A 26,135-nucleotide genomic window follows, 5' to 3' on the forward strand; every position below is an offset into this window, starting at 1 on the left:
CTGAGTGAGTCACGTGTATAAAAAGGTATATTTGGCTGCAACTGGATTGCTCACTGAGTTAGAAACAAAGAGTTACATTATCAGCCATGAATAGAAATAAACACTACAGAGCAAATAGAAGACCGCTTCATGTCACTATAATAATAGACAATAATACACAAAAGTGTAAAAAAAAAATGATTTTGAGATTATGTAGTGATGTAAAGCCTTTATCTTAAATTCATGGGTCAGTTTTTGTTGTACATGTTACTACTATTTTCAGGTCTGAAGAAATGTTATTAAAGCATAATAATACGTGCCAGGTTTACGTCGGGCATACTTACACCCAGTATCACTTACGTCGGGCATACTTACACCCAGAATCACTTACGTCGGGCATACTTACACCCAGTATCACTTACACCCAACCAGGTCATAAGCACAAGACAAGTTTTTAACACTTGCTATTAGGTTTGATTTATATAAAAAATACAGCCTGCTGGTAGTAGGGTGGACCCCAGACAGCCCCCCCCCAGTTAGAGCAAATTAAAGTTTTTCCAATATGGTATGTTTAAAATATATATTTTTCTTGACTATCATCATCTATTTATTTATAAAGCGCCACTAATTCCGCAGCGCTGTACAGAGAACACATTCACATCAGTCCCTGCCCATTGAAGCTTACAATCTAAATCTCCTAACTTACAAACACACAGACCGAAAGAGACTAAGGGCAATTTAATAGCAGCCAATTAACTACTAGTATGTTTTTGGAGTGTGGGAGGAAACCGAAGCACCCGGAGGAAACCCACGCAAACACGGGGTGAACATACAAACTCCACACAGATAAGGTCATGGTCGGGGATCGAACTCGTGACCCCAGTGCTGTAAGGCAGAAGTGCTAACCACTAAGCCACCATGCTGCCTGCTATCATACCAAAAGAAAGTTGTGTCTGTTTCAAAAACAACAATGTGAAATTCACTAGTGCACAAAAAGTTAAAATATTCTCAGTTTAACTCACACAGACCCCTGGAGCAGTCAATTCAAATGGCTGCGGTAGTAAAAGTAAAAATTAAGGCTACCGATGCAGCCCAGCAAAAAAGTAGCCTGTCCTGCTGGGTACACTAAAATAAACTGAGTTCCTTGCCGGATAGGGATATATAGGAGGGACTTGTTTAAGATTTCTTAAAGTGACAACGTCTGGAGGATCTTCTATACACCATTGCACCTTTGTCCCCCAATGGATTTGGAGAAAAGGATTTCAGACAAGTATGAAAATTCCATTTTACTCAGCAGAGCAGATCTAGTAAATATGTGCCAGAAAATGTAATTGTGTTAAATATGTGGCCCCTTCCAATAGAATTATTCCCAAATGTTGCATAGGCCAGATGATCCGTCAGTCAACCACATACCACTTTCAAAGGATAATTCAGTTTTGAGCTGAATATCTTAAGTAAAGAATGGATCGGCAAGACCGTGCGGCAGACATTGCTGGAATCTCCTTGCTCCTGCCAACTCTGTCTTTTGTCAGACAAGCAGCAAGTTGTCCACTGACAGTAGAATGCAGGTGTGACAAGAGCGCAGTGGTGGGAATGCATAGGACTATGGGAATCGCACACCGAATAGAGACAACTCTGGACCTCACATCTTGTGGCAACCTCCTTTTTATTGTTATTCTAGAAAAGTGAGGCAACAAGAAGAACCAACAGGTATTTAGATCATAATGTACCTGAGGGGATGCGGAAGAAGGGCTTAGGTTTGATTTATAAACTGACATAAAGTTGTGTTGAAGGGTTGAGATTTGCAGAGTAGATGGCACCTTATATTGTGTGCCTACATGCTCCAAATTTGTAGTTCCAGAACTGGGCAGAGTACAACATCACATTGACTGCAAAATTAGTTGTTATCACTATGCTTTTAGCTGTATGTGAAGGTATCGTGGTATGACAAGGGTATAGCAGACCAGGCTTAACAATATGTCTGCTCTACAATATTTAACTGGCCAACAAATATTTTTTACAGGAAAAGATATTTTTCTAAGTGCCAGTGTTGATGCCAGTCAGCTGGCAGTGAAGCCATCGATTAAATGGTTCAAAGGCAAGTGGCTGGAACTGGGAAGCAAAAGTGGGACTCGTTTCCAATTCAAGGAAACCGTTGAGAAAGAAAAGAAGGTAAGATGGTGTGTGGGGTCTATAGAATGGATGTATAGTATTTTTCCATCTACTGTATATACACAATGTTTTATCTTAGACACAAAACTTAAGCATACAGTTGTTTTCTGACCCAACATTTCATATTGCGTTACAGTTAAAACTAATATAAACAATTTGGATAATGGTCAATTTGCTCTTGCTTTTGGGGCTACCTTTCTGATTTATTAGTGTACACTCACGCAGGGCTGCCTCTAGCATGTCCAGCAAACATCCCTCATCCGCGCCAGCAATTTACACAGTGAAGCCACACTGCGCCTATACCGGTCCCTTCTTTGTTCAGTACAGGAACTTTTGGGAGAAGTTTAGGGAGAAGGTGCCAGTGCCGAAAAAATATTTGTTTATCCTTGGCGGGATGGGAGAGTGCCCAGGAAACCGTGAAGCCCTCATGCCATGAATACCGTGCTTGCCATGTTCCGCCGACCCTGCAGTCATCAACATGCTATTAGAATATCAGAAATGGTCAACATGTGGCGTTTTATTTATATATAAACCAAAAGGAGCCTGGGATTGGGGAAGAGTGTAGGCTGCTTCATATTGGTTACTATAACAGCAGCCATGGACTGATTGGTAGAGGAGAAATTGTCCACTTCATGTACACGGGAACTCTTCCAAAATTTTGCTAGAGGTCCCACAAATATCTAGTTATGCCTCCATCTAAAAACAATCATTTGTTCCAATGTGCGGTTTACAATAGGAAGTAGCAAATAATACTTAAAATTCTGTTTCCTACAACACAAGTCCTGTGGTTCTGTGTTAACACCACTAAATGTAAAATAAAAAAAATAGATTATAGAAAACAGATAAATATAAGATTCCCACATATACATGTGTATACGGAAGATAAACAAAATAAATGAAAATGGAAAGAGCAAACTATAGTGACAATTGTGGAAGTAAACGAATATGAATATATATATATACACACACACGCACACACACACACATATATACATACAGATAGATAGATAGATAGATAGATAGATATAGATATATGAAACAAATATAAATCCACACTCTAAGAGAAAATAATTGCCACTGAAAAAACTGAGCTGTACATTCTATGAAAATATGAAGTATTTAGTAATAATAACACAAAATTGATTAAAAGCAGTAACAATAAGATACAAATCAATATTGTGTTATAAATGCATATATCAAATGTTGCCAAGACGGATAGTATTGCTAAAAAACATCTCTAAATATATATAAAAATATATTCAGAGTGGCATAATTACTTATGTACTCAAAACGGCAACACTCCTACGAAATATGCAAACTCACATAAACATCATCATCAGCTATTTATATATATATATATATATATATATGTGTGTGTGTGTGTGTGCATGTTATATAATTCACTAACACACACACACACAGACAGACAGAGACTAGGGTCAAATTGATAGCAGCCAATTAACCTACTAGTATGTTTTTGGAGTGTGGGAGGAAACCCACGCAAACACGGGGAGAACATACAAACTCCACACAGATAAGGCCATGGTTGGGAATCGAACTCATAACCCCGGTGCTGTGAGGCAGAAGTGGTAACCACTAAGCCACCGTGAATAAGTTGATTTACAACGAAATGATTAATCAGGTAATCACAGATGCCTAAATATATATATACGGGGTGGTCAGAATTCCTTAAGTTGTGAATCTCACTCCATATTGGCTTTCTTCCACCGTGCAAAACTTGTCAATCCAAACTTGTAATGTCAGTATCTAAAAAGATATAGCAGTCACTGCTCGGATGTCTTTTAAACGCGTTTCTTCACCTATATTGGTGATTTCATCAGAGGCACAGAATATAGGGGTGCTGTGCAATATGTATATAAACCCCCTTCAACCAATCAAAATAATAGCTGAAGATGTTTGAGATAAAATTGTGATTGTGGGGGGAGATAATTTCTTACACACAGCATATATTCTCTCAGTAATCCAACTGCAAAACATTGCAATCCAATTCTCCTCTATGTGAAATTGCAGATAACAGAAAATAATATCTTGTACTAAACTGCACCGCAAATGTAAACAGTATGTCAAACATCTCGAATTTTGTCAAAGTACTGAAATTGCTACATAGAGTAAAGTTATCAGACACTCTTGTAGCAACATATAGTTTAGTTTTAGTAATTCTTGAAATAGCAAAACCAAGGGCTAGATTTACTAAACTGCGGGTTTGAAAAAGTGGAGATGTTGCCTATGGCAACCAATCAGATTCTAGCTTTCATTTATTTAGTGCATTCTACAAAATGACAGCTAGAATCTGATTGGTTGCTATAGGCAACATCTCCACTTTTTCCAAACCCGCAGTTTAGTAAATATACCCCTCAGTCTGAAGTTTAAAAGACAAAAGTAAAGACTTTTTGTCTACATAATTTATACAAAATGGGCATGAATCACTAAGGAAAATAAGGCAAAAAAAGGAGTAATTTTTCTCCTGGACAAAGCCATGTTACAATGCAAGGGGTGTAAATTAGTTTATTATTTTGCACATAAGGAAAATACTGGCTGTTTTTTCATGTAGTTCACAAATACTTGATAGCTTTATTTTCACACTGAAATGTAAAGTTAATCTTGAACATGCCTTACCCTAACTACAAATCTGTCCCCACATTTTAATTTAGCTCCCCATCCAATGCAACATGGTTTTGCCAAAGTGCAAAGTTACTCATTTTGTTTTGCTTTTTTTTCTCTTAATGTATCAGGCCCAATATGTCCAAATACACCCTTACCATGGTAATCATTGATAGGGCTAGATCTTACCACTGTGCATAATGTATATTATTCTTTAATGTGGTGCACAACACATTAGCTTAAAACATACATAAAACAGAATATGGTAAGTTGCAACACATTAATGCTTGGGTTCAGTGTCGGACTGGGGCATGAAGGGCCCACCGGGGGACTGCAACGCTAGGGGCCCACCAGTGGGGGTGTGGCCAGCCTTCATAGAGGCGGGGCCAGACACTAGAGGGGGAGTGGTCAGCTCACGAAGGACAGCTAGTACCATAGTGTAGTATATAAAGAATGCAGTGTGTATATAGAGTACACATTCTTGACCTGCCCCTTAGATTGGGTAGAACAGTTACCAAAAATTGGGATTGTTCCAGTAAACCAGGCTTGGCTAACCTCTGCTTACCCAGTAGCTAGAGAACAGATGGAGGATATATATATAAGATAATTCTGTGTCAAGTGAAAGTCCTGGAATTTGGAGGAAATTAAAATACATATCCAATAATATTAAATAAAAATAAGAAAATCTACTTACCCATATTTTGATTGATGCAGCCTCTGCTCCTTAGTCCTTCAGCGGCGGCGGGAGCATAAGATAGTCAGCTGACAGGAGGAGGAGGGGGTGGGTCACATGATCGCAGCTGCGATCGCATTTAAAAGATGACTGCAGCCAGTCATCTGCAGCAGCAGGGACCCCGACCACCAGGTGAGCTGACCCCCCCCCCCCCCCCTTTGATCCAGAACGTGGCTGCCGGCTGGATGACAGGATACATATGTTCAGCAGCCATTCATTAATTCCTGGTTTAAGTTAAATATTCTACGAGTATTCTCTTTATTATTCCGCTCACGCTCAGACAGTTTGTGTGTAACACACTTACTGACAAGAAGTCTGATGTGCGTAGGGGGAACTGTTCCCTGTGGTCAAACCCTTATCTGGAAATATCTGACAAGAATCCCTGGACCTGGTCTCCCAGCAGGCACACGCTCCTCTGTCTAACACGCTGGCAGGATCTGGGCACACATACTGCGTGTAACACGGGTGATATCAGGATGGTGATTGGGGAACTCTCCACACCAGGCCGGCAGTGAGAATGATTACAAAGGTTTATAACAAGCAGACGAGATAAACTCTGTACACACAGCAGCAGGGACGCCGGGGAGGGCAGCGGGGATACCAAACATGTGAGCTAAATGGGCTCCGCCCACTTCTAGAAGGGGGTGTGGCCGTAAGGCAGCGGGGCCTACCGGTCATTTTTCCGGTAGTCCTGTGGGCCAGTCCGACACTGCTTGGGTTCATGAGCCAAACTGACATAATATTGGAGCTGGTTTAACACCTGCAGTCCTGTCACTGCTTACATTGACATCCCTATGAAGTTAGGATCTTCAACCTCCTCAAACAATGCAACCTTTAGTAAAGCAAAAACAGGGGGCAGTGTCATGGAATGAGGATGGAAATGTAGGTAAGCAGGTAGTCAGTGTAAGTTAATTAGTTAAGGAGAAACAGCACAGAATAGTTTTATTAAGCTCCTGTCAAACTGACGCAGGGATGGTTGTAGAGATGGTCTCAAACCTCTATGTAAAGTAAAGTTCATAAATCCATATAATTTTAAGAAGAGATGCCAGGGATGCATAGCTGTAAAATAAGCCGGGACATTTACATATGAATTTCATGTCTCTTTACAGATATATAATTTTGAACTGAAAATTCTTAAGGCAGTCGTAGCTGACGCTGGCGGATACAGATGTGAAGTGGTTTCCAAAGACAAATGTGACAGCTCTTCCTTCAATATTGATGTGGAACGTATGTATTTCATGCTTGATAGGAACGTTTTTTTTTTTATTTGATCACATATACTTTCTACATCACTGTGACAGGAAGGACCGCCTATGCCACCTCAGAACAGCCGAAAACTGATTAGATTTGGGTCTAATCCGTTTCCCTAATAGAAACCAATCAGATTCTAGCTACCATTTTGTAGAATGTACTAAATAAATGACAGCTAGAATCTGATTGGTTGCTATAGGCAACATCTCTACTTTTTCAAACCCACAGTTTAGTAAATATACCCCCAGGACTCCCTAGTAATCCCCTTCACCACCAGCTAATAAACGCTTCTCTGATTGCTCTAGCTTTGATCATTTTGCTGCAGGCAGTGTGCTGGTAGGCCAATTTTTCGCTTTGTTTTTTCTTAATAAGACTGAGGGGTAAATTTATCAAGCTGCGGGTTTGAAAAAGTGGAGGTGTTACCTATAGCAACCAATCAGATTCCAGCTGTCATTTTGTAAAATGTACTAAATAAATGACAGCTAGAATCTGATTGGTTGCTATAGGTAACATCTCCACTTTTTCAAACCCGCAGCTTGATAAATCTACCCCTAAGAATTCAGAAGAGACCACAGGCAAAATGAGGTGAATTTTCCATGGAATAGATTTGAACATTTTGGCACAGTTACCTGTGCACCAATTTCAATACATGTCCCCATTTTCATTTTCTACATTACATAGTGTTCTGCAAACCCTAGTATAGCATCCATAGTACATGGCAAGCACTATGCACTTATTTGAGGATAATAATTATCTTAATGTTTTTTAGCTTTCCCTAAATAAAAAAAGCACATATTTTATTCTTATGATCCAATTAATTATTCATTGAAACGAATAGACAAAAACACCAAATACCATTGTCATTTAACGCTGTTTTCTTCAATTTTTTTCCAGCGGAAAGAGATGAGGGAAATCTTTTGCAAGCTTTCAAAAGGACGTAAGTATCCCGTGCGTTTTATTACTAAGACTCTACTTACCTGATTGTTTTAATTATTTCACTATATTTTTCTGATCCCATGCAAAAGCTGCTGCCTGTGACAGTCTCAGTGTACTTGTAACAAATCAAATTAACCTGTATTTTTTTTTTTACTTCTAGCGGTGAACAAAAAAAAGATGATTCTGCTGGGGAACTCGACTTTAGTGCACTGCTCAAGAAAAGGTAATTATTATTATTATTATTATTATCCTTTATTTATTAGGCGCCACAAGAGTTCCGCAGCGCCGTACACAGCACAAACAGTAGACTAAACAAGGTGACACATTACAAACGGTTAACAAAAAATACCAAAACTTCAGAGACTCCAGGCAGGCTAATGCAGTTAAGACGGAGCAGAAGAGCAGGTATGGAGAACAGAGGGAAGAGGGCCCTGCTCAAATGAGCTTACATCCTAAGGGAGGGTAGACATATCTCAGGCACACAGGGAGCAAGTTGAAGTAAGTGGGGAGAGAACAGGGGGGGCGGGAGGAGAGAGGGGAAGAACAGGTGGAGGAGAGGTTAGGTGGAAGGTTGGTAAGCCTTTAGGAACAGGTAAGTTTTGAGTGCCCTCTTCAAGGAGGACAGATTGGGAGAAAGACGGATGGAGCGAGGGAGGTCGTTCCAGTGAAGGGGGGCAGCACGGGAGAAGTCTTGGATTCTGGAGTGGGAAGAGGTGATCAGAGTGGAGGAGAGGCGACGGTCATTGGCCGAGCGCAGGGAGCGGGCAGGGGTGTGAATGGAGAGGAGGTTAGAGATATAGGGAGCAGTAGACTGGGAGAGAGCCTTGTAAGTGACGGTCAGGAGTTTGAAAAGGATTCTGTAAGGAATGGGGAGCCAGTGTAAGGCAAGGCAGAGAGGGGAGGCAGACGAGGAGCGGCGAGAAAGGAAGATGAGTCTTGCAGCCGCATGACAATTCTATGTTACAATTTAGAAAACAATCCAAGGAGAGACACAAAATAGGGCATTCAGACTCCTGAAACACCCAAATCAATGGAATAGCTCTGGGAATAGATTGCTATAATGGTTTGCCTAAAAGCAGAGTCCAGCAAAATTTTAATCAAATTCCAAAATAGGCTGCAGAGCTGGACAGTCCAACGAGACAGTCTTCAAGTTCAGCTTTTGGTTTACCGTTTTGTGGAAAGGCCATTCCGCACTGTATTTCTAAATTCACATTGCATTGAATTTCTAGCCTATAATTAGAGATGGGAAAATGACAGTCAATTAGTTTGTCTCTGTGGTGGGTTTGAATTCCATGTGGAATGTTTAAGGCCAAATTCTGATAGCGGAATATGCAAAATTCTGCCGTAACATGCGAAATGAAGTGAAATATTTGAACGGTTTTGAAAATTATGCTTATCTCTACCTAACAGAAAGCATGAGATGGCTATTAAGACCAGAACAAATTTACCCCAATAAGTCAACCTGTGCACAACACAACCAGCTCGTTGTGGCCATCATTGATACACATGTGCTCCAATCACACATTAGCAGTTTGTGCCCTCATTCCATTTAACCAGTTTGTGACTCCATATTAAAACAGCCTATGCCCTCCATCCCTAAACTCTATAACAGTGTGCCCCATCACCATTGTACAAGGCTGTGCCCATCATCAAATTGTAAAGATCTATACTTCACCACTGTGTATCTGCATCACAGCCAGTCACTAACTTGGGTACCACGATGTACCAGCCGGTGCCATCACCACATTATACCAGCCTGTTCCCCCAATCACCAGTCTGTCCCCTATAACCTCCATATACCAGCCTGTTCCCTCCCATCATGAATATTTAACAACCCTGTGCCTCTGAGTTCCCTATAACTTGAGTTCCTCGTGAAGCAGAGGGGCGGATTGGGAACTTAAAGTGGCCCTGGAAAAAATTCTTGAAGTGGCCTCATGTGGGCAGGACCAAATCAACTGTAGGTGGGGCCAACACAAAAGTGGGCGGGATTTAGAACTACTGGAATTTGGTTGTAGTAACATTTAGGAAAACATAGATGTGATGACTTAATACACAGTGGGTCATTACTAAAGCAATGCAGGTAAAAGGCTGCCAGTCCTGTGTTATAAAAATACATGAATCCTTTTGCATGATCTACGACTGGTTTATACCTCTGTGCTCACACTTATTTAGTTGCTTACTAACATATCCTTCTAATATTCCTTTCATAGAAACATATCTTACTTTGTTTAATAAGTTTAACTACTATGAAACATGTTGGCACAATCGTATCTGATCAGTCTGCCAGAGCAGCATATGAGCACCTCAACGCACATTTACATCTTTCCCTGACGTCCTGAACTGCAAACTACCAGTGAAATCTCTCTTTTAATATATAAACATGTGTACTGTGTGTTTCAAAAAAACTAATGTCTTTGAACTTCAAACCCCCCCACTCCCCACTGAGTTAAGCGAAACGCGTCAGAAGGAGCTGCTCATTTCGGGTGAAACTCTGGCTTTTGCGGATACTTGAATAATCAAAAGCACTTATGTTTCCCAGTAACCGGTGTCCACCGTGCGGTAAATAACTGCCTCTAATTTAATTTTTGCCTTGATTTGATTTGGAGCTATCAATACTGTGATTAACATTCTGTTGGAACGTGAGTCAGTTGCTGATGGCTGCTGTCAAAAGCGCCCGAACAGGCTGATGTTCGGGCTAAAAACACAGTCCATATATAAGGAGCATTTAATATATCTTCATTGCTGCCCTGAATATTTACAGAGGATCATACCATTTTATCTACTCAACTGAGTTTAAGATGCTTTCAAGTTAAGAAAATTAGGATCTGTACCTGCAAACTGAGCAATTATTATCATTTATTCCAATTTCAATAATCTGTTTATTTGGTTTATTAGGATTTTTTTTAACTGAAAAGTTTTTATTAAGATTTTGTAAAAATATACTTGGGGGAGGTACAGAAAAAAAAGGGAAAGGGACAGACGATATAGTGGGGGAAGGGAACTTCTAACTAAATGTTCCCTGATTACCATCACCATCATCACCATGGTGTAGTCACTAGTGCCACCCCTTACTTACTAATTTTTGATTTGCTGTTGCAGCTTGTTGTCAGAGCCAGTCACAAAACAGTAAATAAGGGGTTGGAGCTGACACTCTCCTATGTAGATGGTTGCCATGAAAAGCTATACTGGAAATCTGAAGCAGGGTGGGTATCCCATCCATTGTGACATACTACACTATCATTCTATATTGTATATTGTTCCATTTCTTAGAGAGGAAAAGAAAAAAGAAGATGATCAACCAGAGGGAATTCCTCCTGATGTCTGGGAAATATTGAAAAAGGCAAAACCAAGCGAGTATGAAAAAATTGCCTTTCAATATGGGGTCACTGATCTTAGAGGCATGCTGAAACGCCTGAAGAAAGTCAAAGTGGAGATCAAAAAAAGTGAAGGTAACTTCTAAAAACAGAATCATATCCAAAAAAATGTGGCTTACTATTATTATAAATAAGATTGTTTAGATCTACTTAAGTATATATCATAGGTTGCAGTTGATGATATACCATTATCTTTGTTTAGAGAATAGTATATAAATTGTTACTGCTTATAAATTGTTAAGAAGTTACTAGTTGAATGCTCAGGGACATTATTATCCTTTTGTAACATGTGCACCAAGACTTCCCCCATCCATAGGCTCCTACTTGGTTCGGTGTCCTGTGGAGGAGGGGTCTGGTCTTCACAACAGCTCCCACCTCTGCTGCTTTATGTGGGAAGAAACGCCGGTGACTTCCATTTGATAATCACTGGCGGTCTGCACAGACCGTCCACATCATAGAGAAGCAGCGCTCTGCCCACTCCACCAGTGGGCATCGTAACATTGTAAAAGCAGCTGGAAAAGGCGGATAGGGAGAGCAGTGTGAAGCAGGACATAATTCCCTGAAAAAGTCCTGACAGTTCTCCACAATCAAGACTGTCCTACCAGAACAGTTGGCAGACGGTGCTGCTCTCTCCTACCTGTTCTTGAAGCATTGACTAACTGCTGATGGTATCTTAAGTTCTGTTTGCTGAATCCTGAAATGTTGGGGACATTTTTGGAAAAGAGAAAGGTACTAATAACCTCCTGGAAAGCCAAGTAACAAGCGGATACTCCAAGCCCACATACCAGTCCCAATATTAAATCAACAGCAATCACAATTAATATACCACCGTCCCCCCAACTTGCCCTGATATATTAATAGCACCCATTAATCACATTATATTAATAGCCCACACATTTAATAAAAAAGACCCCATAAAAAAATAATAGCCCCCACTTGCTGATACAAAAACATACCTCACATTACAGTAATTGCCCCTACCAGCCACCAAATTACATAAAAGCCCCCCCACCAGCATCCGTGTTATATTAATAACACCACAACATTATTATAGCACCCTTAAATTACATTAATAGCCTACATCAACTCCTTCATGGCTTTAATAGCCACACCACATAACCTCAATTAGTTTCCCCCACACACATTACATTAATAGTCTATATTAGTCAACACATTACATTAATAGCCCCACTACATAACCTTAATACCCACACAAATACACATTACATTAATACCCTCCCACACACATTTCATTAATGCCTCCTACACACACTATATTAATACTCCCCACAAGCATATTACATTAATACCCTACCTACTATACTTACCTGAACTTTAAGGATATTCGTGGCACACTCCTCTGTCTGCTTCCTGCAGGGACACTGACCAGCAACAGACCCACTTGAACTGAAGGATGAATGATGGGCTGGTCCATGTGCAGGGGAGAGAGGGAAAGGAACAGGGAGGGGGTGGAAAATTGAGTAGCAGAAAGAAAAGTAAGGGAAAAGTCAGAACGGAGAGAATGGGAGTAGCAGAGGAGAAGAGAAGGGGTGAAGCAACTGGTCCATCAGTGAAGAGGAGCACATCAGCCAGGTTGCACACCCTCCCGGCCCTAGTCTGACAGACAGACAGCTTAACCAGCCATGGCACGGAGACTAATGCCTGCTATAGGCAGCAAGACATTTAATACAGTGATTGGTCTCTGGGGTGGGGCCAGCCTCAAAGAAGAATCCCAATGCCCGGGCAGTCCCACAATAGGCCAGTGTCAGCCCAATAAGCCCAGGCCAACAGACCAGAGCCAAATTCCTGTATAACTGTGCATGCAGGTTAGGCCCATAAGTCAAGGTGCTAGCACAGGGACTCCTAGACTCAATGGCCTGTGTACACTGCACATTCTGCACCATGGTGGATACTGTAGTATATTCATCTCAAGTCAGTGAATTGAAGGCATAAATATACTGTCTTGTTAGTATATAAAGAACATTAGGAATGTTAATTATTGACCAGGAAACAGGGAATGAATGACTCACAAAAGGTGGGGATACCAAATATAGGAACATCCAGTTCTGTAAGTTGAGGGTGGTTAGGGTTCCGGTGAAGGACTTCTTGAAGAATGAACAGCAAGAACCTTATAGTAGGGAAAACATTGACAACAAGACAAATGAATATTACATATGTGTTATTGTCTAATTTATCTGTCCCATAACGTCTACTTTACCTTTGCAGCATTTGGAAAGAAATTAGAATCCTGTTACTCAGTAGACAAAGGCCACAGGATTAAAATGTCGGTGGAGGTCACAAACCCTGATCTTCCAGTTAAGTGGTTTAAGAATGGGCAAGAGATACGTCCCAGTGCCAAGTAAGTGACAGTGAATCCTAGTGATCTTTGCCAATATAGCATAACACACATTTGAGCTAAGAGGGATGTCATGTAAGGACAATTTATGAATAAAGTCAACAACTGGATGTCACATTAGGAACCTGGCCTTCTAGAGGATTGGCTTATACAAAAAAAAAATACATTTGTATATGTGAAATGATGTACATATCAAGATGAAACATTGGTAGGCCAACAAAAGAACTAGTACCAGTTTACATACCTGATACTGATACTTATAAAAAGCAAAATAGAAAGGAAATACGAGGGGCGGAACAGTGCATCTCCCATGCCCCCTAGTGCTCCGGCGATGCCATTCTCGCCTCACGGGCATCTTCAGAGCTCCAAATGCGCACACATTGGTCAGAAGAGGTCTCCGCCTGCTCTTTTGAGAGCAGTGCAGAGACATAATGAGGAGCTGATGCCTCACAGGGGGGACCCTCACTTTCTGGCCCTGTGGTCACCGCACCCTCTACATCCCTTAATGTTACATCCTTGGAAATATGTCTGGAAGAAATAGTTGACATGAGGTACAGATATAATGTTGTATCATAAAATGTTAATACATGATAACAGGTCCACGTAAATGTAAACTTTAATGTTGATTCCTGTTTCACATATAAACGTACAATTTGGTAACTTGGTTTGTCTTATTCTTCTAATATATCTGTCATAAGTTCATACAGTATGTGAGCTTTGTACCCATGTGAGTTGTAGGTCACCACTCTCAATTCCAATGATAAAGGGCCTGATTCATTAAGGATCTTAACTTGAGAAACTTCTTATTTCAGTCTCCTGGACAAAACCATGTTGCAATGCAAGGGGTGCAAATTAGTTTTCTGTTTTGCACATAAGTTAAATTCTGCCTGTTTTTTCATGTAGCACACAAATACTTGATAGCTTATTTGTACACTGAAATTTAAAGTTGATATTTGTGTGCTACATGAAAAAACAGTCAGTATTTAACTTATGTGCAAAACAGAATACTCATTTGCACCCCTTGCATTGTAACATGGTTTTGTCCAGGAGACTGAAATAAGAAGTTTCTCAAGTTAAGATCCTTAATGAATCAGACCCCAAATGCTCAAATATGTGGTCTGCTGCACGGCAGATGCAGAGGGTCGGAACTAGCAAGCTGTGGACATAGGTTCTCTCCTCCCCTCCACAGCTCGCTAGTTCTGCCTCTGGTCAGCACCTCATTAACCTGGATTTTACAAGGTTAAAGTTAATAGGATGATTTTAAAATTGACGGGTGGACTTTTAATAGCTATAGGAGGTAAATGATATCAATAGCCGTTGCTACAATAAAATGTACTAATGTCTGAGAAGGAGAAATATTGTGGCCAATCGACGATTTTTGACGACATTGTTGGCTAGAATTAAAAGGGCAATTTAATTAAAGGCAAAACTTGACTTTAATTAAATTGACGTCTTCAATCTAGCCGGCAATATCATTGAAAATAGGCGACTTTCCACAATCCCAGTTTGATAACCAGTTAGCTGAAAAAACAAACAAAAATTTAAAAGCTAAAAAAAAAATCACTTACAATTATAACAGTAGTGAAACGTAGACCTAGTGTAATCAGTAGGAAGCAAATAAACTTCTGTAAGATCCAATGTAATAAATGGGAAAGAAAGCTACCTATTGTCTTGAGTAGCACTTTGGATTTTGAAAAAAAAAATTCTTTAAACAGATGAAGGGATTGGACAATAAAACATCCTATTAGTTTGCGCTATTAAACTTTAAGGGGCATACTCAATCAGCATGGCGGTCCGTAATTATGTGCCGGAACGGCCAGCGACAGTAATACGCGGTACCACAATAAAGCGGATTTTCTTTCGCATCTCATAGGGCTGCAAAGGGAAATCCGTGGTATTGCAGTACCGTATTACTGTGAGTAAAGCGCAGCGGCCATGTAATCGCGGACCGCCAAGCTAACTGAATATGCCCCTAAATGGTCATTTATGTTTGTCATGTGTGGTACATTTTATGTATTTTGCTGCATTTATTGTACCCCTCGGTTTACCTTACCCCCCACCCAAATAAACCTAATGATTAAAAAAAGGGAAACATTTAAAATAATGTAACATGAAATTCTTCCTTTGCTGCCATAAGCGTTGCTCCCATAAGCCTTTATGGTATGTGTTGACAAAATAAACTGCCTTTATCCTTACAGATACGTGTTTGAGAATATTGGCCTGAAAAGGGTATTGACAATTAACAAATGTACACTGGCAGACGATGCAGCCTACGAGTGTGTTATTGGAGATGAGAAATGTAACACAGAACTCTTTGTTAAAGGTGAATAAACTGATTGTATTTTATGCAATAAATATGATTAATAAGAAATTACTTGTTTTTATAAATATGGTTAATATACCAAAAACTCTTCCATTCAGAACCTCCTGTTACAATTGAGAAACCACTTGAAGACCATCAAGTGTTTGTGGGAGATAGAATTGAACTGGAAGTGGAGGTGTCAGAAGAAGGAGCGCACGTCATGTGGTATGTTTTCTATTTTTTAATTCTCATTTCCATGACAACAAATTATTCGACTTCACGAGCACCTGTCCCCAGCTCAAAGGGGAGGCAGCCAGTTTTCGGGCTGAAGTAATTTTCTTGAGAATGGAGTTTATAAACTCACTAGGAAGCAATGGCGGCAAAAGCACTTCGTGCAGGTGTCCTCTTTCAGGGTGGAACCAAATTTCATGAGAATGTAACCTATCAATGCTTTCTCAAAAATATTGGTTGGTCTCACAACATAGCTGCCGTTCTTTGTGTAGACGACAGGTGAACTTTACTGCACCATAGTATGAATCGATGGCCTTTTCTTTTGTCACAAGGATGAAAGATGGAGTGGAACTAACTCGTGAGGAGACATTCAAGTATCGATTCAAGAAAGATGGAAAAAAACACGTTTTGATCATTAATGAATCCTCTCTAGAAGATTCTGGGCGTTACCAAGTGATGACCAATGGTGGAAAATGTGAAGCTGACGTTATTGTTGAAGGTATAAGATAAAGATGCTTAGTTATATCTCTGTGAACAATTCTTGCGTTATTATCATTCTAGAACTCTTAGTCCCTGCTGTAAAGTCATGGCATTCTCTTATTGCCTGCAGAGAAACAGCTGGAAGTGATACAAGGCATTGCCGACCTGACAGTAAAAGCCGCGGAACAGGCCGTCTTTAAATGTGAGGTCTCTGATGAGAAGGTGACTGGAAAGTGGTTTAGGAACGGAGTGGAGATTAGACCCAGCAAGCGCATCACCATGACACACAAGGGCAGGTAAAGGTCATCTTAGATATTACATCATACAATTGTGGACACTTGTCACCAAAAGAGCAGTCTGGTTACTTGTGTACATCACATATTTATGTTCCACAGAAGAGCATTGACAATGAGTTGTGTGTGAGCTTCTAAAGTAAATCATCTCTAAAAATAACATGATCCTATTATGGAACACACTTTTCATGTGACCTGCATGTCCCTAGGTTTACATTGTGACCTGGCTATTTGGCACAACCTTTGAACTCTCAATAAGCGCAAGATTCAAAAGACAGGTGTTTGGCAGCTTTGCGGAACAGCCGCAACACAGAATGTGCTGTTACTTTAAGATCAAAATTACACTGAAAAACATATAGTATACAGGAAGGAAAAAAGGAAGGAAAAGGGGATCTAATGATAGCCAAGCATTATTACAATGTAGGTAAGATTAAGGTACATTGATAGCGATTAAAATATTTATCAGGTTATACAATACTTAATGCATTTACCATTGCAGGATCCACAAGTTAGTGATTGATGATGTCAGACCAGAAGATGAAGCTGACTACACCTTTATTCCAGATGGATTTGCTTTGACTCTCTCTGCCAAACTCAACTTCCTTGGTAAAGTCATTCACATCCTAAATACTATACCTACATATACCTTTTGTTTAAAGTATACCTTATGGAATTTGAACATTCTATCATTAATAGCGCATGTGAGTGATAGCCTTTATTACGACATAGTTATGAATGCACATGCCATTCTGGAGAAAACCAGCTGTAAATCTGTGTGCCTCCCTCTCTGACTGGCACTTCCTGCTATAAATCCGTTGGCATTATTTAAATTAGCTGTTGTGACACTATTGTCATGTTATCATTCATAACCAATTATTATTACATTATTTATCTAGTGTGCAACAGAATTTACCAGTCAGAAAACCTTTCTCTGCATTCCACTTGCAACCATGACAACACCCAGACAATAACCTGTAATAATTAATGTATCTTTTCTTTTGTCAGAGATCAAAGTTGAATATGTTCCACGCCAAGGTAAGCTCGATGAAGACAAGATAGGTGCCTCTTGTATTCTATATAGCGCTTCTGTTAGCATGTCAGCATGTTGCCATCATTACGCAGTCTGATGGTTAATGACAAGGGTGAGTAATCTTTTCGGAATTTGGCTAGAGGTGCTGATGAGGAGAAGACAAAAAATATAATTAGGATTCTATATACTGATATTTTTTTCAATTAACTTAGCTTGTCCGAACCATTGATTTTGCTCAGTAAGAAGAGCCAGTGATCTGTCACCTTTTAAAACATAGTCTTGCATTTATTTCAAGATGCAATAAAAACATTATGTGTACAGCATACAAGACAAAAGAAATGACTGACTGTATTATCTCTAACGAGGACATATCACTTGTGTGTTCTCTGTTACTCTCCCGATGAACTCAGCAGAGGAAGGGGGAATATTTAGTGCAGGCTTTGTACAGCTTTTGTTAAAGAAAAAGAAGACCTGACATATCATCATCATCACCATTTATTTATATAGCGCCACTGATTCCGCAGCGCTGTACAAAGAACTCATTCATATCAGTCCCTGCCCCATTGGAGCTTACAGTCTAAATTCCCTAACATACACACACAGACAGAGAGAGACTAGGGTCAATTTTGATAGCAGCCAATTAACCTACTAGTATGTTTTTGGAGTGTGGGAGGAAACCGGAACACCCGGAGGAAACCCACGCAAACACGGGGAGAACATAGAAACTCCACACAGATAAGGCCATGGTCGGTATTTGAACCCATGACCCCAGCGCTGTGAGGCAGAAGTGCTAACCACTTAGCCACCGTGCTGCCCAACGATGAATTATTTGTATTTAGCCATATATCACATAACAGTGGTAGTGACCTTGTTTAATGAGTGGACATAGTGCCCTTTATGTATGGTCTATGAAAAGTGCTACACCTTTAATTTATGCTTCTCTAGAACCACCCAAAATCCACCTTGATTGCTCTGGCGGCGAGCACGTTAACACCATTATTGTTGTGGCTGGTAACAAGCTGCGGTTTGATGTCCCGATCACTGGAGAACCCGCGCCAACTGTTACCTGGTTCAAAGGAGTCCAGGCAAGTAAATAGCAGCGGTCATTATTATACGTATATATATGTATTAAGTACGTATATCCATGCAGCAACTGAACACTAATCGTGCAAAGGTGAGGGCAAAGGTTTGGGTGGCAAAAACGTTTATACATTTTCATGTAAATTACACAATATAGACAAGTGGTGGTAGGATTTAGTAACTGGAAACCAGTCTGAAAAATGTAGGAGACTGTTGTTTTCATTAACCATAGAAGAATAAATCCATACTGAACTGAAAATATATTATAATTTCTAGACAACAAGGCTTTATGGCTTTTAGGAGTTAGGAGTCCAGAACAAAGCTTGGTGTAACCATGATAATTATAGGAACTGTACAAATGAACACCAAAAGTATTGTTTTATTTTTTTTGACCTGAGATCCCCAAAATACACTAAACTTTGTCTGACTCAGCGTCTTTACTTTATTTCTTTGTGCACTTCTATGTAGTGCTGCCAAATCAATTTCAAAGTGTGATCCTTCACTCAAAGACTAGTGCAGTGAGGGAAGTGCACCGTGCACCACATCAAGTGGTAGATTTAGTAAAGCTTCTCCACAGGAAATGTGGAGGTGTTGCCCATAGCAACCAATCAGAGTGTAGCTATCATTTTCTTGAATGTACTAGATAAATGACAGATAGAATTTGATTGGTTGTTATGGACAACTGGTTCTTTAGTGACTCTACTTTTCCTTTTTAGTGACTCTACTTATTAATTTAATACACTCTAAATAACAATTGGATATCAAGCATATTATATAGCCTCACAACCACCACATATAGCCCGATATCCAGCACAAACAGTCCCAATGCCCAATCCATACCGCTTCATGCCCAGCACAACAGTGTCATAGCAATGATGTACAGCACCATGCTCTCCCTATACAATCAGTGTTCACCATGGCATAACAGCTGCACGCCATCAACAGCAACACTATGATGCCATCATGTAGACACTGTAATAGTCCCATGCCACTATAACAACCCTGTGCCATAACAACACCAACATAACAACGCCAAGATATAAGTATACATAGGTCCATGCAGCTATGTAAAGTCCATTTCACAATTACAGCCCCATTTTGACAAATACAGACCACTGTCAATATAGCAGACTTATTACTCGCCCATAAGATGAAACCCATGTGGTGGAGCCACTCTATTCAGGCACCAAGTCTAAAGTATTAATACACAGACTGAGTTTGAGCCACTTGGCCTCTGTCAGTATGCCTTGCTTCCCTAAACAGACTGTGGATTGTGATTGTCCTCATTATAAGAAACAACATGTAATTTAGGATTTATTTATTGGAACGCTACATAAATAATTTGGGTTTGGACGGTTTTTCTGCATGCAATACTTTAATATAAGGTTTTGTATGTTATTTACATTCTATCTACTTTCTATCAGGAGTTCAAGGATACAGAAGGACGGGTGCATATTGAGCTTAGAACTGAGTTAAGCAGCTTTGTAATTGAAGGTGCAGAGAGGTCTGATGAAGGTGCATACACCATTGTGGTGACAAATCCTGTTGGAGAGGACAAGGCCACCCTGATCATCAAAGTTGTAGGTAAACTGAATTACATTATATAATAACGGACGTTATATAAATATATATATATATATATATATATACATATATATACCCGTTGCCATAGCCAGATTTAATAATTGGTTATTATTGTCTTTAAGATGTGCCTGACCCTCCAGAGCATGTCCGCATCACCAGTGTTGGTGAGGATTGGGCTAGCGTCATTTGGGAGCCCCCAAAATATGACGGTGGAAAGGAGGTGACAGGTAAGTAACATGCGCTAAAAAGTGCACAAGTACATTCTGTTACTTGTTGTGTCCACTGGTGATTTGAGTTTGCTTATTGCGCAAAATCTACCATATATTCCACTAGTGAACAAATTAGCTTACAATTTTTATTTATCACTGTTTGTATTTTTTTAGGGTACCTGATAGAAAGAAAGAAGAAAGGCAGTCAGCGGTGGATGAAGATGAATTTTGATCTCTACACAGACTTAACATATCAATCAACAAAAATGATTGAAGGCATCATGTACGAAATTAGAGTCTTTGCTGTCAACGTCATTGGCATATCACAACAGGCTAAAACTTCCAAACCATTCATGCCCATCGGTGAGTGCCTGTACCAGGTATCAAAATAAATACTCTAACCAGGTAATATTCTTAAAAAAAAAACAAAAAACACACAGTTTATCCAATATTTTCCAGGGTACCAGCCGCTGGGCAATAGGAATACCCTATTGCATGCAAAACAAAAGCACTGATGTTGTCGGCGTGTATGCTTATTATTGCAAATTATATGCATCAAGCAAAGTTAAAGTACATGGTATTAGTCCATATTTTGATTAAAACATTTAAATTTGCAACCTAATGGCAAGGGTCCTCATTTTGCTTACTCTAACATCTATGCTTCAAACAATATTAAAATGAAATTAAAATGATATACATTATAAAATTATATTTAACCTCTCTGCTGTAAAACTCTACAAAACCTCCTGATACCCGCGGAAATCTTAACTCTATTAATTTTCGCCAGTATTCCACCTCTCTGCAACACTTTCTCTCCCCAATTCTACATCCCCCCCCCCTGATCTGACAGTAACATATCTTATCTAAACTCTATAATCAGCCACTGATCAAGTGGCACCAGTTACTCTTCACATTATATGTCGAGTAAGATGTCAGCCTTGGAACACTAAAGATACAAAACATCTGCATCTGAAAAAACGTTCTCGCAAAGCAGAGCGGTTTTGTCGTAAAATATCGTACTTCTAATGATTTTCTCACATATACTGCTATCTATCACTCCTATCGAAATGCTCTGGCACTTCCAAACAAACATACTTCCAGTCTCTCATCTCTGCTCAGGCCTTGAAATACCTTTTTAATACATTTAAGTCTTTTCTCAAACCTCCCTCCCCAAACCCTTCCACTATTATCAGAACTCAAGATCTTACTTCAGGAACAAGATTGATAAGATCCGACATGAGCTGGTATCCTCTTCTTTGATAAACAATTAGCTCAATTTCCTCCCTACACGCTCTGGCACCTTCTCTTCATTTGATCCTATAAATGAATATGAAGTATCTACTCTCTTCTTATAGTCTAATTCCACCTGTTCTCTTGATCCTATACCCTCATAAATCAGTACATCCCTCTCTCCTGTGCTCATCCCAACCTTAACTAAAATGTGTAATCTCTCTCTCTCTCTCTCTGTCTCTCTGTCTCTCTCTCTCTCTACTAGTATATTTCCATCATTATTCAAGCACATACAGGGCCGGATTAAGGGAATGGAGGCCCCTGGGCTAAGGGGGCCTCCATTCCTCCGTGAGGACCCCCCCCCCCAAGGCCCCCACCCCAGTGACCCACTCGCAGCCCCCCACCCCAAGAACTTACCTCTGTCTGTTGTCCTGTCACTGTAGTCCCTCCGCGGCGCGCTCTAAGCTCCTTACTGAGGAGATCATGTGAGAGTGAGACTCACAAGATATCCTCAGTAAGGGGATTACTAAGCGCCGCGGAGGGACTACAGTGACAGTGCTCAGCAGCATTGATCGGGCCAGGGGCTCCCCCGTCCCGCACCAATCAATAATGCCGCTTAGCACTGTCAAGGGCCCCCTGGATGCCCGAGGTCCCTGGGCTGTAGCTCAGTTAGACCTCGGCTTAATCTGGCCCTGAGCACACAGTGAACTCTCCTGATCTGAAAAAACAAAATTCATACCCAAACTCTCTCTCATATTACCATCCTATCTCTCAGCTCCTATGCACCTGCAAGCTTCTTCAGAGAATTGCCTCTATTCGCCTAACACGCTTTCTTTCCTCACACAGCTTATAGGACATAATGTGCATGTGGTGACATATTAACAATATTTTCTTTTGCAGCCCCTACTAGTGAACCTCTACACTTGACAGTAGAAGATGTCACAGATACCACCTGCACTCTGAAGTGGAGACCACCAGACCGTATCGGGGCTGGAGGAATTGATGGTTATCTGATTGAATACCGCAAAGAGGGATGTAAGTCTATGATGTTTGTAATGAAAAAGTTGAGGACTGCATGCAGAATTCAATAGAAAGGATACCATAGTTACAAATTAAATATATATTTGTATTAATATTCTGAAAAAGATATAGACATAAATCATTCTGCAGTGACAATCTAAATTCTCTACTTGTTTAATTGTTCCCATTGCCTAACCAGAGTGGAGACAGCCATTGGTGAGCTGAATCAATATTCATTGAGAACAATCAATTAGGAACAACTATTTCTGGCTACAAATCTCATGAATATTGGTATATGGTAGCCTCCAATCCATGCCTATATCTGTGATGAATTCACTACAGACAATGAAATGCTTTAGTTGTTATTTTTCAATGGAATAATGAATTTATACCTCTCTGTAAGACACCAGCTAGCTAAATGAGACTGTATTAGTGGTCCAAACCATTGTAAGAATTGACATTTCATACTATTTAATTCCAACGAGTTCTAGACTGTGATTATTCTTTAAGATCCCACCATAGAGGCTATGAGAATCATCTGCGTTTCTCCTGATGTGTTTTATAATGTATCCCAAAAGGACTGTTGTACGTCTTTAAAATTTTAGTGGGATGAGTTTGTTCCTAAACTGAAGTCACTCTTCAATAGATTTGTGATCACCTTTTATATCCCCTAAACATTAGTGGGTAAATTGACCAAGCTGCGGGTGTGAAAAAGTGGAGAGGATGCCTATAGCAACCAATCAGATTCTAGTTATCATTTTGTAGAATGTACTAAATAAATGGTAACTAGAATCTGATTGGTTGCTATAGGCAACATCTCCACTTTTTCAAACCTGCAGTTTAGTAATTATACCCCTAGGACTGTTTAGTGTTCATAAACAGTGTCCTGTTATTCCATCATATAGGTGTTGAATTGGAAGCTATGGCTAAACAGAGAAGGCATAATTATTGATGAATAATCGTGAAGGAACATGAAATGTTAACGGGATGCAATCTGTTCCTGAATAGAGATACATGATTAAGAGATCTGCAAGTGCAAATGTATTAAATTCTGAAATTGGTGGGACTGTAATTGTTCCCAAACAGAGGTCAATTGGCTGGCATGTAGAGCTACAATATAGGCAATAATAGTATGTCTGTATCATCATCATCATCACCATTTATTTATATAGCGCCACTAATTCTGCAGCGCTGTAAAGAGAATTCACTCACATCAGTCCCTGCCCCATTGAAGCTTACAGTCTAAATTCCCTAACATACATACATACACAGACAGAGAGAGACAGACTAGGGTCAATTTTGACAGCAGCCAATTAACCTACCTGTATGTTTTTGGAGTGTGGGAGGAAACCCACGCAGACACGGGGAGAACATACAAACTCCACACAGATAAGGTCGGGAATTGAACTCATCTATATAAATTGTAGAGACTCAGTACGTTTGTGCTTAATTATATTATACAGGTTGAATTCATTTTTATATGATGAACTTCCTATATTTTTTATTTGTAATTTTAGAAGAATAACATTTATATTTGTATTTAAAAAAAACAATTCTCTATTTTCTAGGGTTCAATACAAATATTTATACTTTTTATGCCATTGATTTCATCTTTTTGTCCTAGGTGCAAGTACAAAATTCTCATAAATTTGGTTCAATGCACAAAATGTCTGTTTCTGTTGAGTGTAGGCAAAGGGCCCACTTTAACATGTATTAATATGAGTGGAATCACCCATATCACGTCCTCTGATTAACTAAGAATTGAACTGAAAGCTCAAATCTGGGCTATTGGTCGCAATGCACTGCAAGCTCGCACATGCATGTGCACATTGACCGAGACCAAGCCAAGTGAAACGGTGGGCCAGTATCATATTAAGCTTGCACAGTCACTTAATATGGCAATATATAAGCAGTTACACTCAGCAGTCACTTTACACCTGTATACGTGCTCGATAATGCAAATATCTAATCAACCAATCATGTGGCAGCAACTCAATGCATAAAATGAAGCAGAAGAAGTTCAGGTATTGTACAGACAAAACACAAGAATGGAGAAGAAATTAAATCTAAGTGACCTTGACCGTGGAATGATTGTGGGTGCCAGACGGGGTGGTTTGAGTATCTCAGAAACTTCTGATCTCCTGGGATTTTTACTCACAAGAGTCTATATAGTTTACAGAGAATGGTGCACAAAACAAAAAACATCCAGTGAATGGCAGTTATGTGGGCACAAATGCCTTATTTTATGATAGAGGTCAGATTGGCATCTATAAATGCACAGCACATCGAATCTTTAAGTGGATGGACTACAGCAGCAGAAGACCACATCATGTTCTATTTTTGTCTGCTAAGAAGAGAAAACTCAGACTACAGTGGAAACAGACTCACCAAAACTGGATGTAATACATCGGGGTCTTAGCCACACTTACCACATCCGCTGCGGTCATATCATGGCTACCCGGGTCCCTCCTGGTCGCCTGCAGCATTCCTGTCCATCACATCACCGTTTGTAAACAAACACATACTGTTTGTTCTGCAGCATGGGTGCGGCCATCTTGGATGCAGTCAGGTGATCATTTCAGACCAACCAGATTCAGCAGCTGTGATCACATGAACTGTGCAGCTAACAGTTGTTTGGAACATCCTATTTAAACCTGCTGCTGAGATCTGTTCATTGCATCGCTCCTGAGCATAGTTCTTGGCTCCAGGTTCCAATTGTTCCTGCACTGTTTCTGATTACCCTGCATTTACAAAGTGATTATGTTCTGTGAACATCCTGCATTACAAACTAAACATCATTTTTCAAGTGTCCTGCATTTTAAAATGCACATCTATTCTCAATTACCCGCAATTCCAAGTGCATATCTTCCTTCAAGTATTCTGCATTACCCAGAATTCATCTTTCTGCAAGTACTCTGCACTTCCAAGCTGCTCATCTTCCTGAAACATTCTGCATTCAGCAAGAGTGCTTATCTCAGTAAGAACTTTGCACTATCCAGTATCTATTCTGCAGTATCAGTGGCTTTACCAGTATTATCATTTCTGTTGCTACGGTTCATCATCATCATCATCATCATCATTTATTTATATAGTGCCACTAATTCCACAGCGCTGTACAGAAAACTCACTCACATCAGTCCCTGCCCCATTGGAGCTTACAGTCTAAATTCCCTTACATACACACACATACACAGAGACATAGGCTAGGGTCAATTTGTTAGCAGCCAATTAACCTACCAGTATGTTTTTGGAG

At 40.0% G+C, this 26,135-nt stretch overlaps 1 protein-coding gene and 1 long non-coding RNA gene across 3 annotated transcripts in view; one reads left to right on the top strand and one right to left on the bottom strand.

The window, feature by feature from the left end:
• Nucleotides 1–26,135, top strand: part of LOC142106951 (myosin-binding protein C, fast-type-like) — an 89,149-nt gene that overhangs the window by 31,208 nt on the left and 31,806 nt on the right. For both annotated transcript variants that reach the window (XM_075190015.1, XM_075190016.1), the window contains 17 exons: nt 2,003–2,151; nt 6,616–6,733; nt 7,652–7,694; nt 7,854–7,916; nt 10,964–11,142; nt 13,294–13,426; nt 15,622–15,746; nt 15,845–15,950; nt 16,289–16,455; nt 16,567–16,732; nt 17,229–17,335; nt 17,735–17,764; nt 18,705–18,844; nt 20,264–20,423; nt 20,546–20,650; nt 20,807–20,995; nt 22,763–22,897. In XM_075190015.1, the coding sequence (XP_075046116.1) occupies nt 2,003–2,151; nt 6,616–6,733; nt 7,652–7,694; nt 7,854–7,916; nt 10,964–11,142; nt 13,294–13,426; nt 15,622–15,746; nt 15,845–15,950; nt 16,289–16,455; nt 16,567–16,732; nt 17,229–17,335; nt 17,735–17,764; nt 18,705–18,844; nt 20,264–20,423; nt 20,546–20,650; nt 20,807–20,995; nt 22,763–22,897 (2,115 nt within the window). The remainder of the gene's footprint in view (nt 1–2,002; nt 2,152–6,615; nt 6,734–7,651; nt 7,695–7,853; nt 7,917–10,963; nt 11,143–13,293; nt 13,427–15,621; nt 15,747–15,844; nt 15,951–16,288; nt 16,456–16,566; nt 16,733–17,228; nt 17,336–17,734; nt 17,765–18,704; nt 18,845–20,263; nt 20,424–20,545; nt 20,651–20,806; nt 20,996–22,762; nt 22,898–26,135) is intronic.
• Nucleotides 16,562–25,397, bottom strand: LOC142106952 (uncharacterized). Its single transcript, XR_012679824.1, has 2 exons — nt 25,312–25,397; nt 16,562–17,904 (listed from the first exon to the last, which is right to left on the bottom strand). It is a non-coding gene; the product is annotated as an uncharacterized LOC142106952 (long non-coding RNA).

This window comes from Mixophyes fleayi, chromosome 11, assembly GCF_038048845.1.
Source record: "Mixophyes fleayi isolate aMixFle1 chromosome 11, aMixFle1.hap1, whole genome shotgun sequence".
NCBI classification, from domain to species: domain Eukaryota; kingdom Metazoa; phylum Chordata; class Amphibia; order Anura; family Limnodynastidae; genus Mixophyes; species Mixophyes fleayi.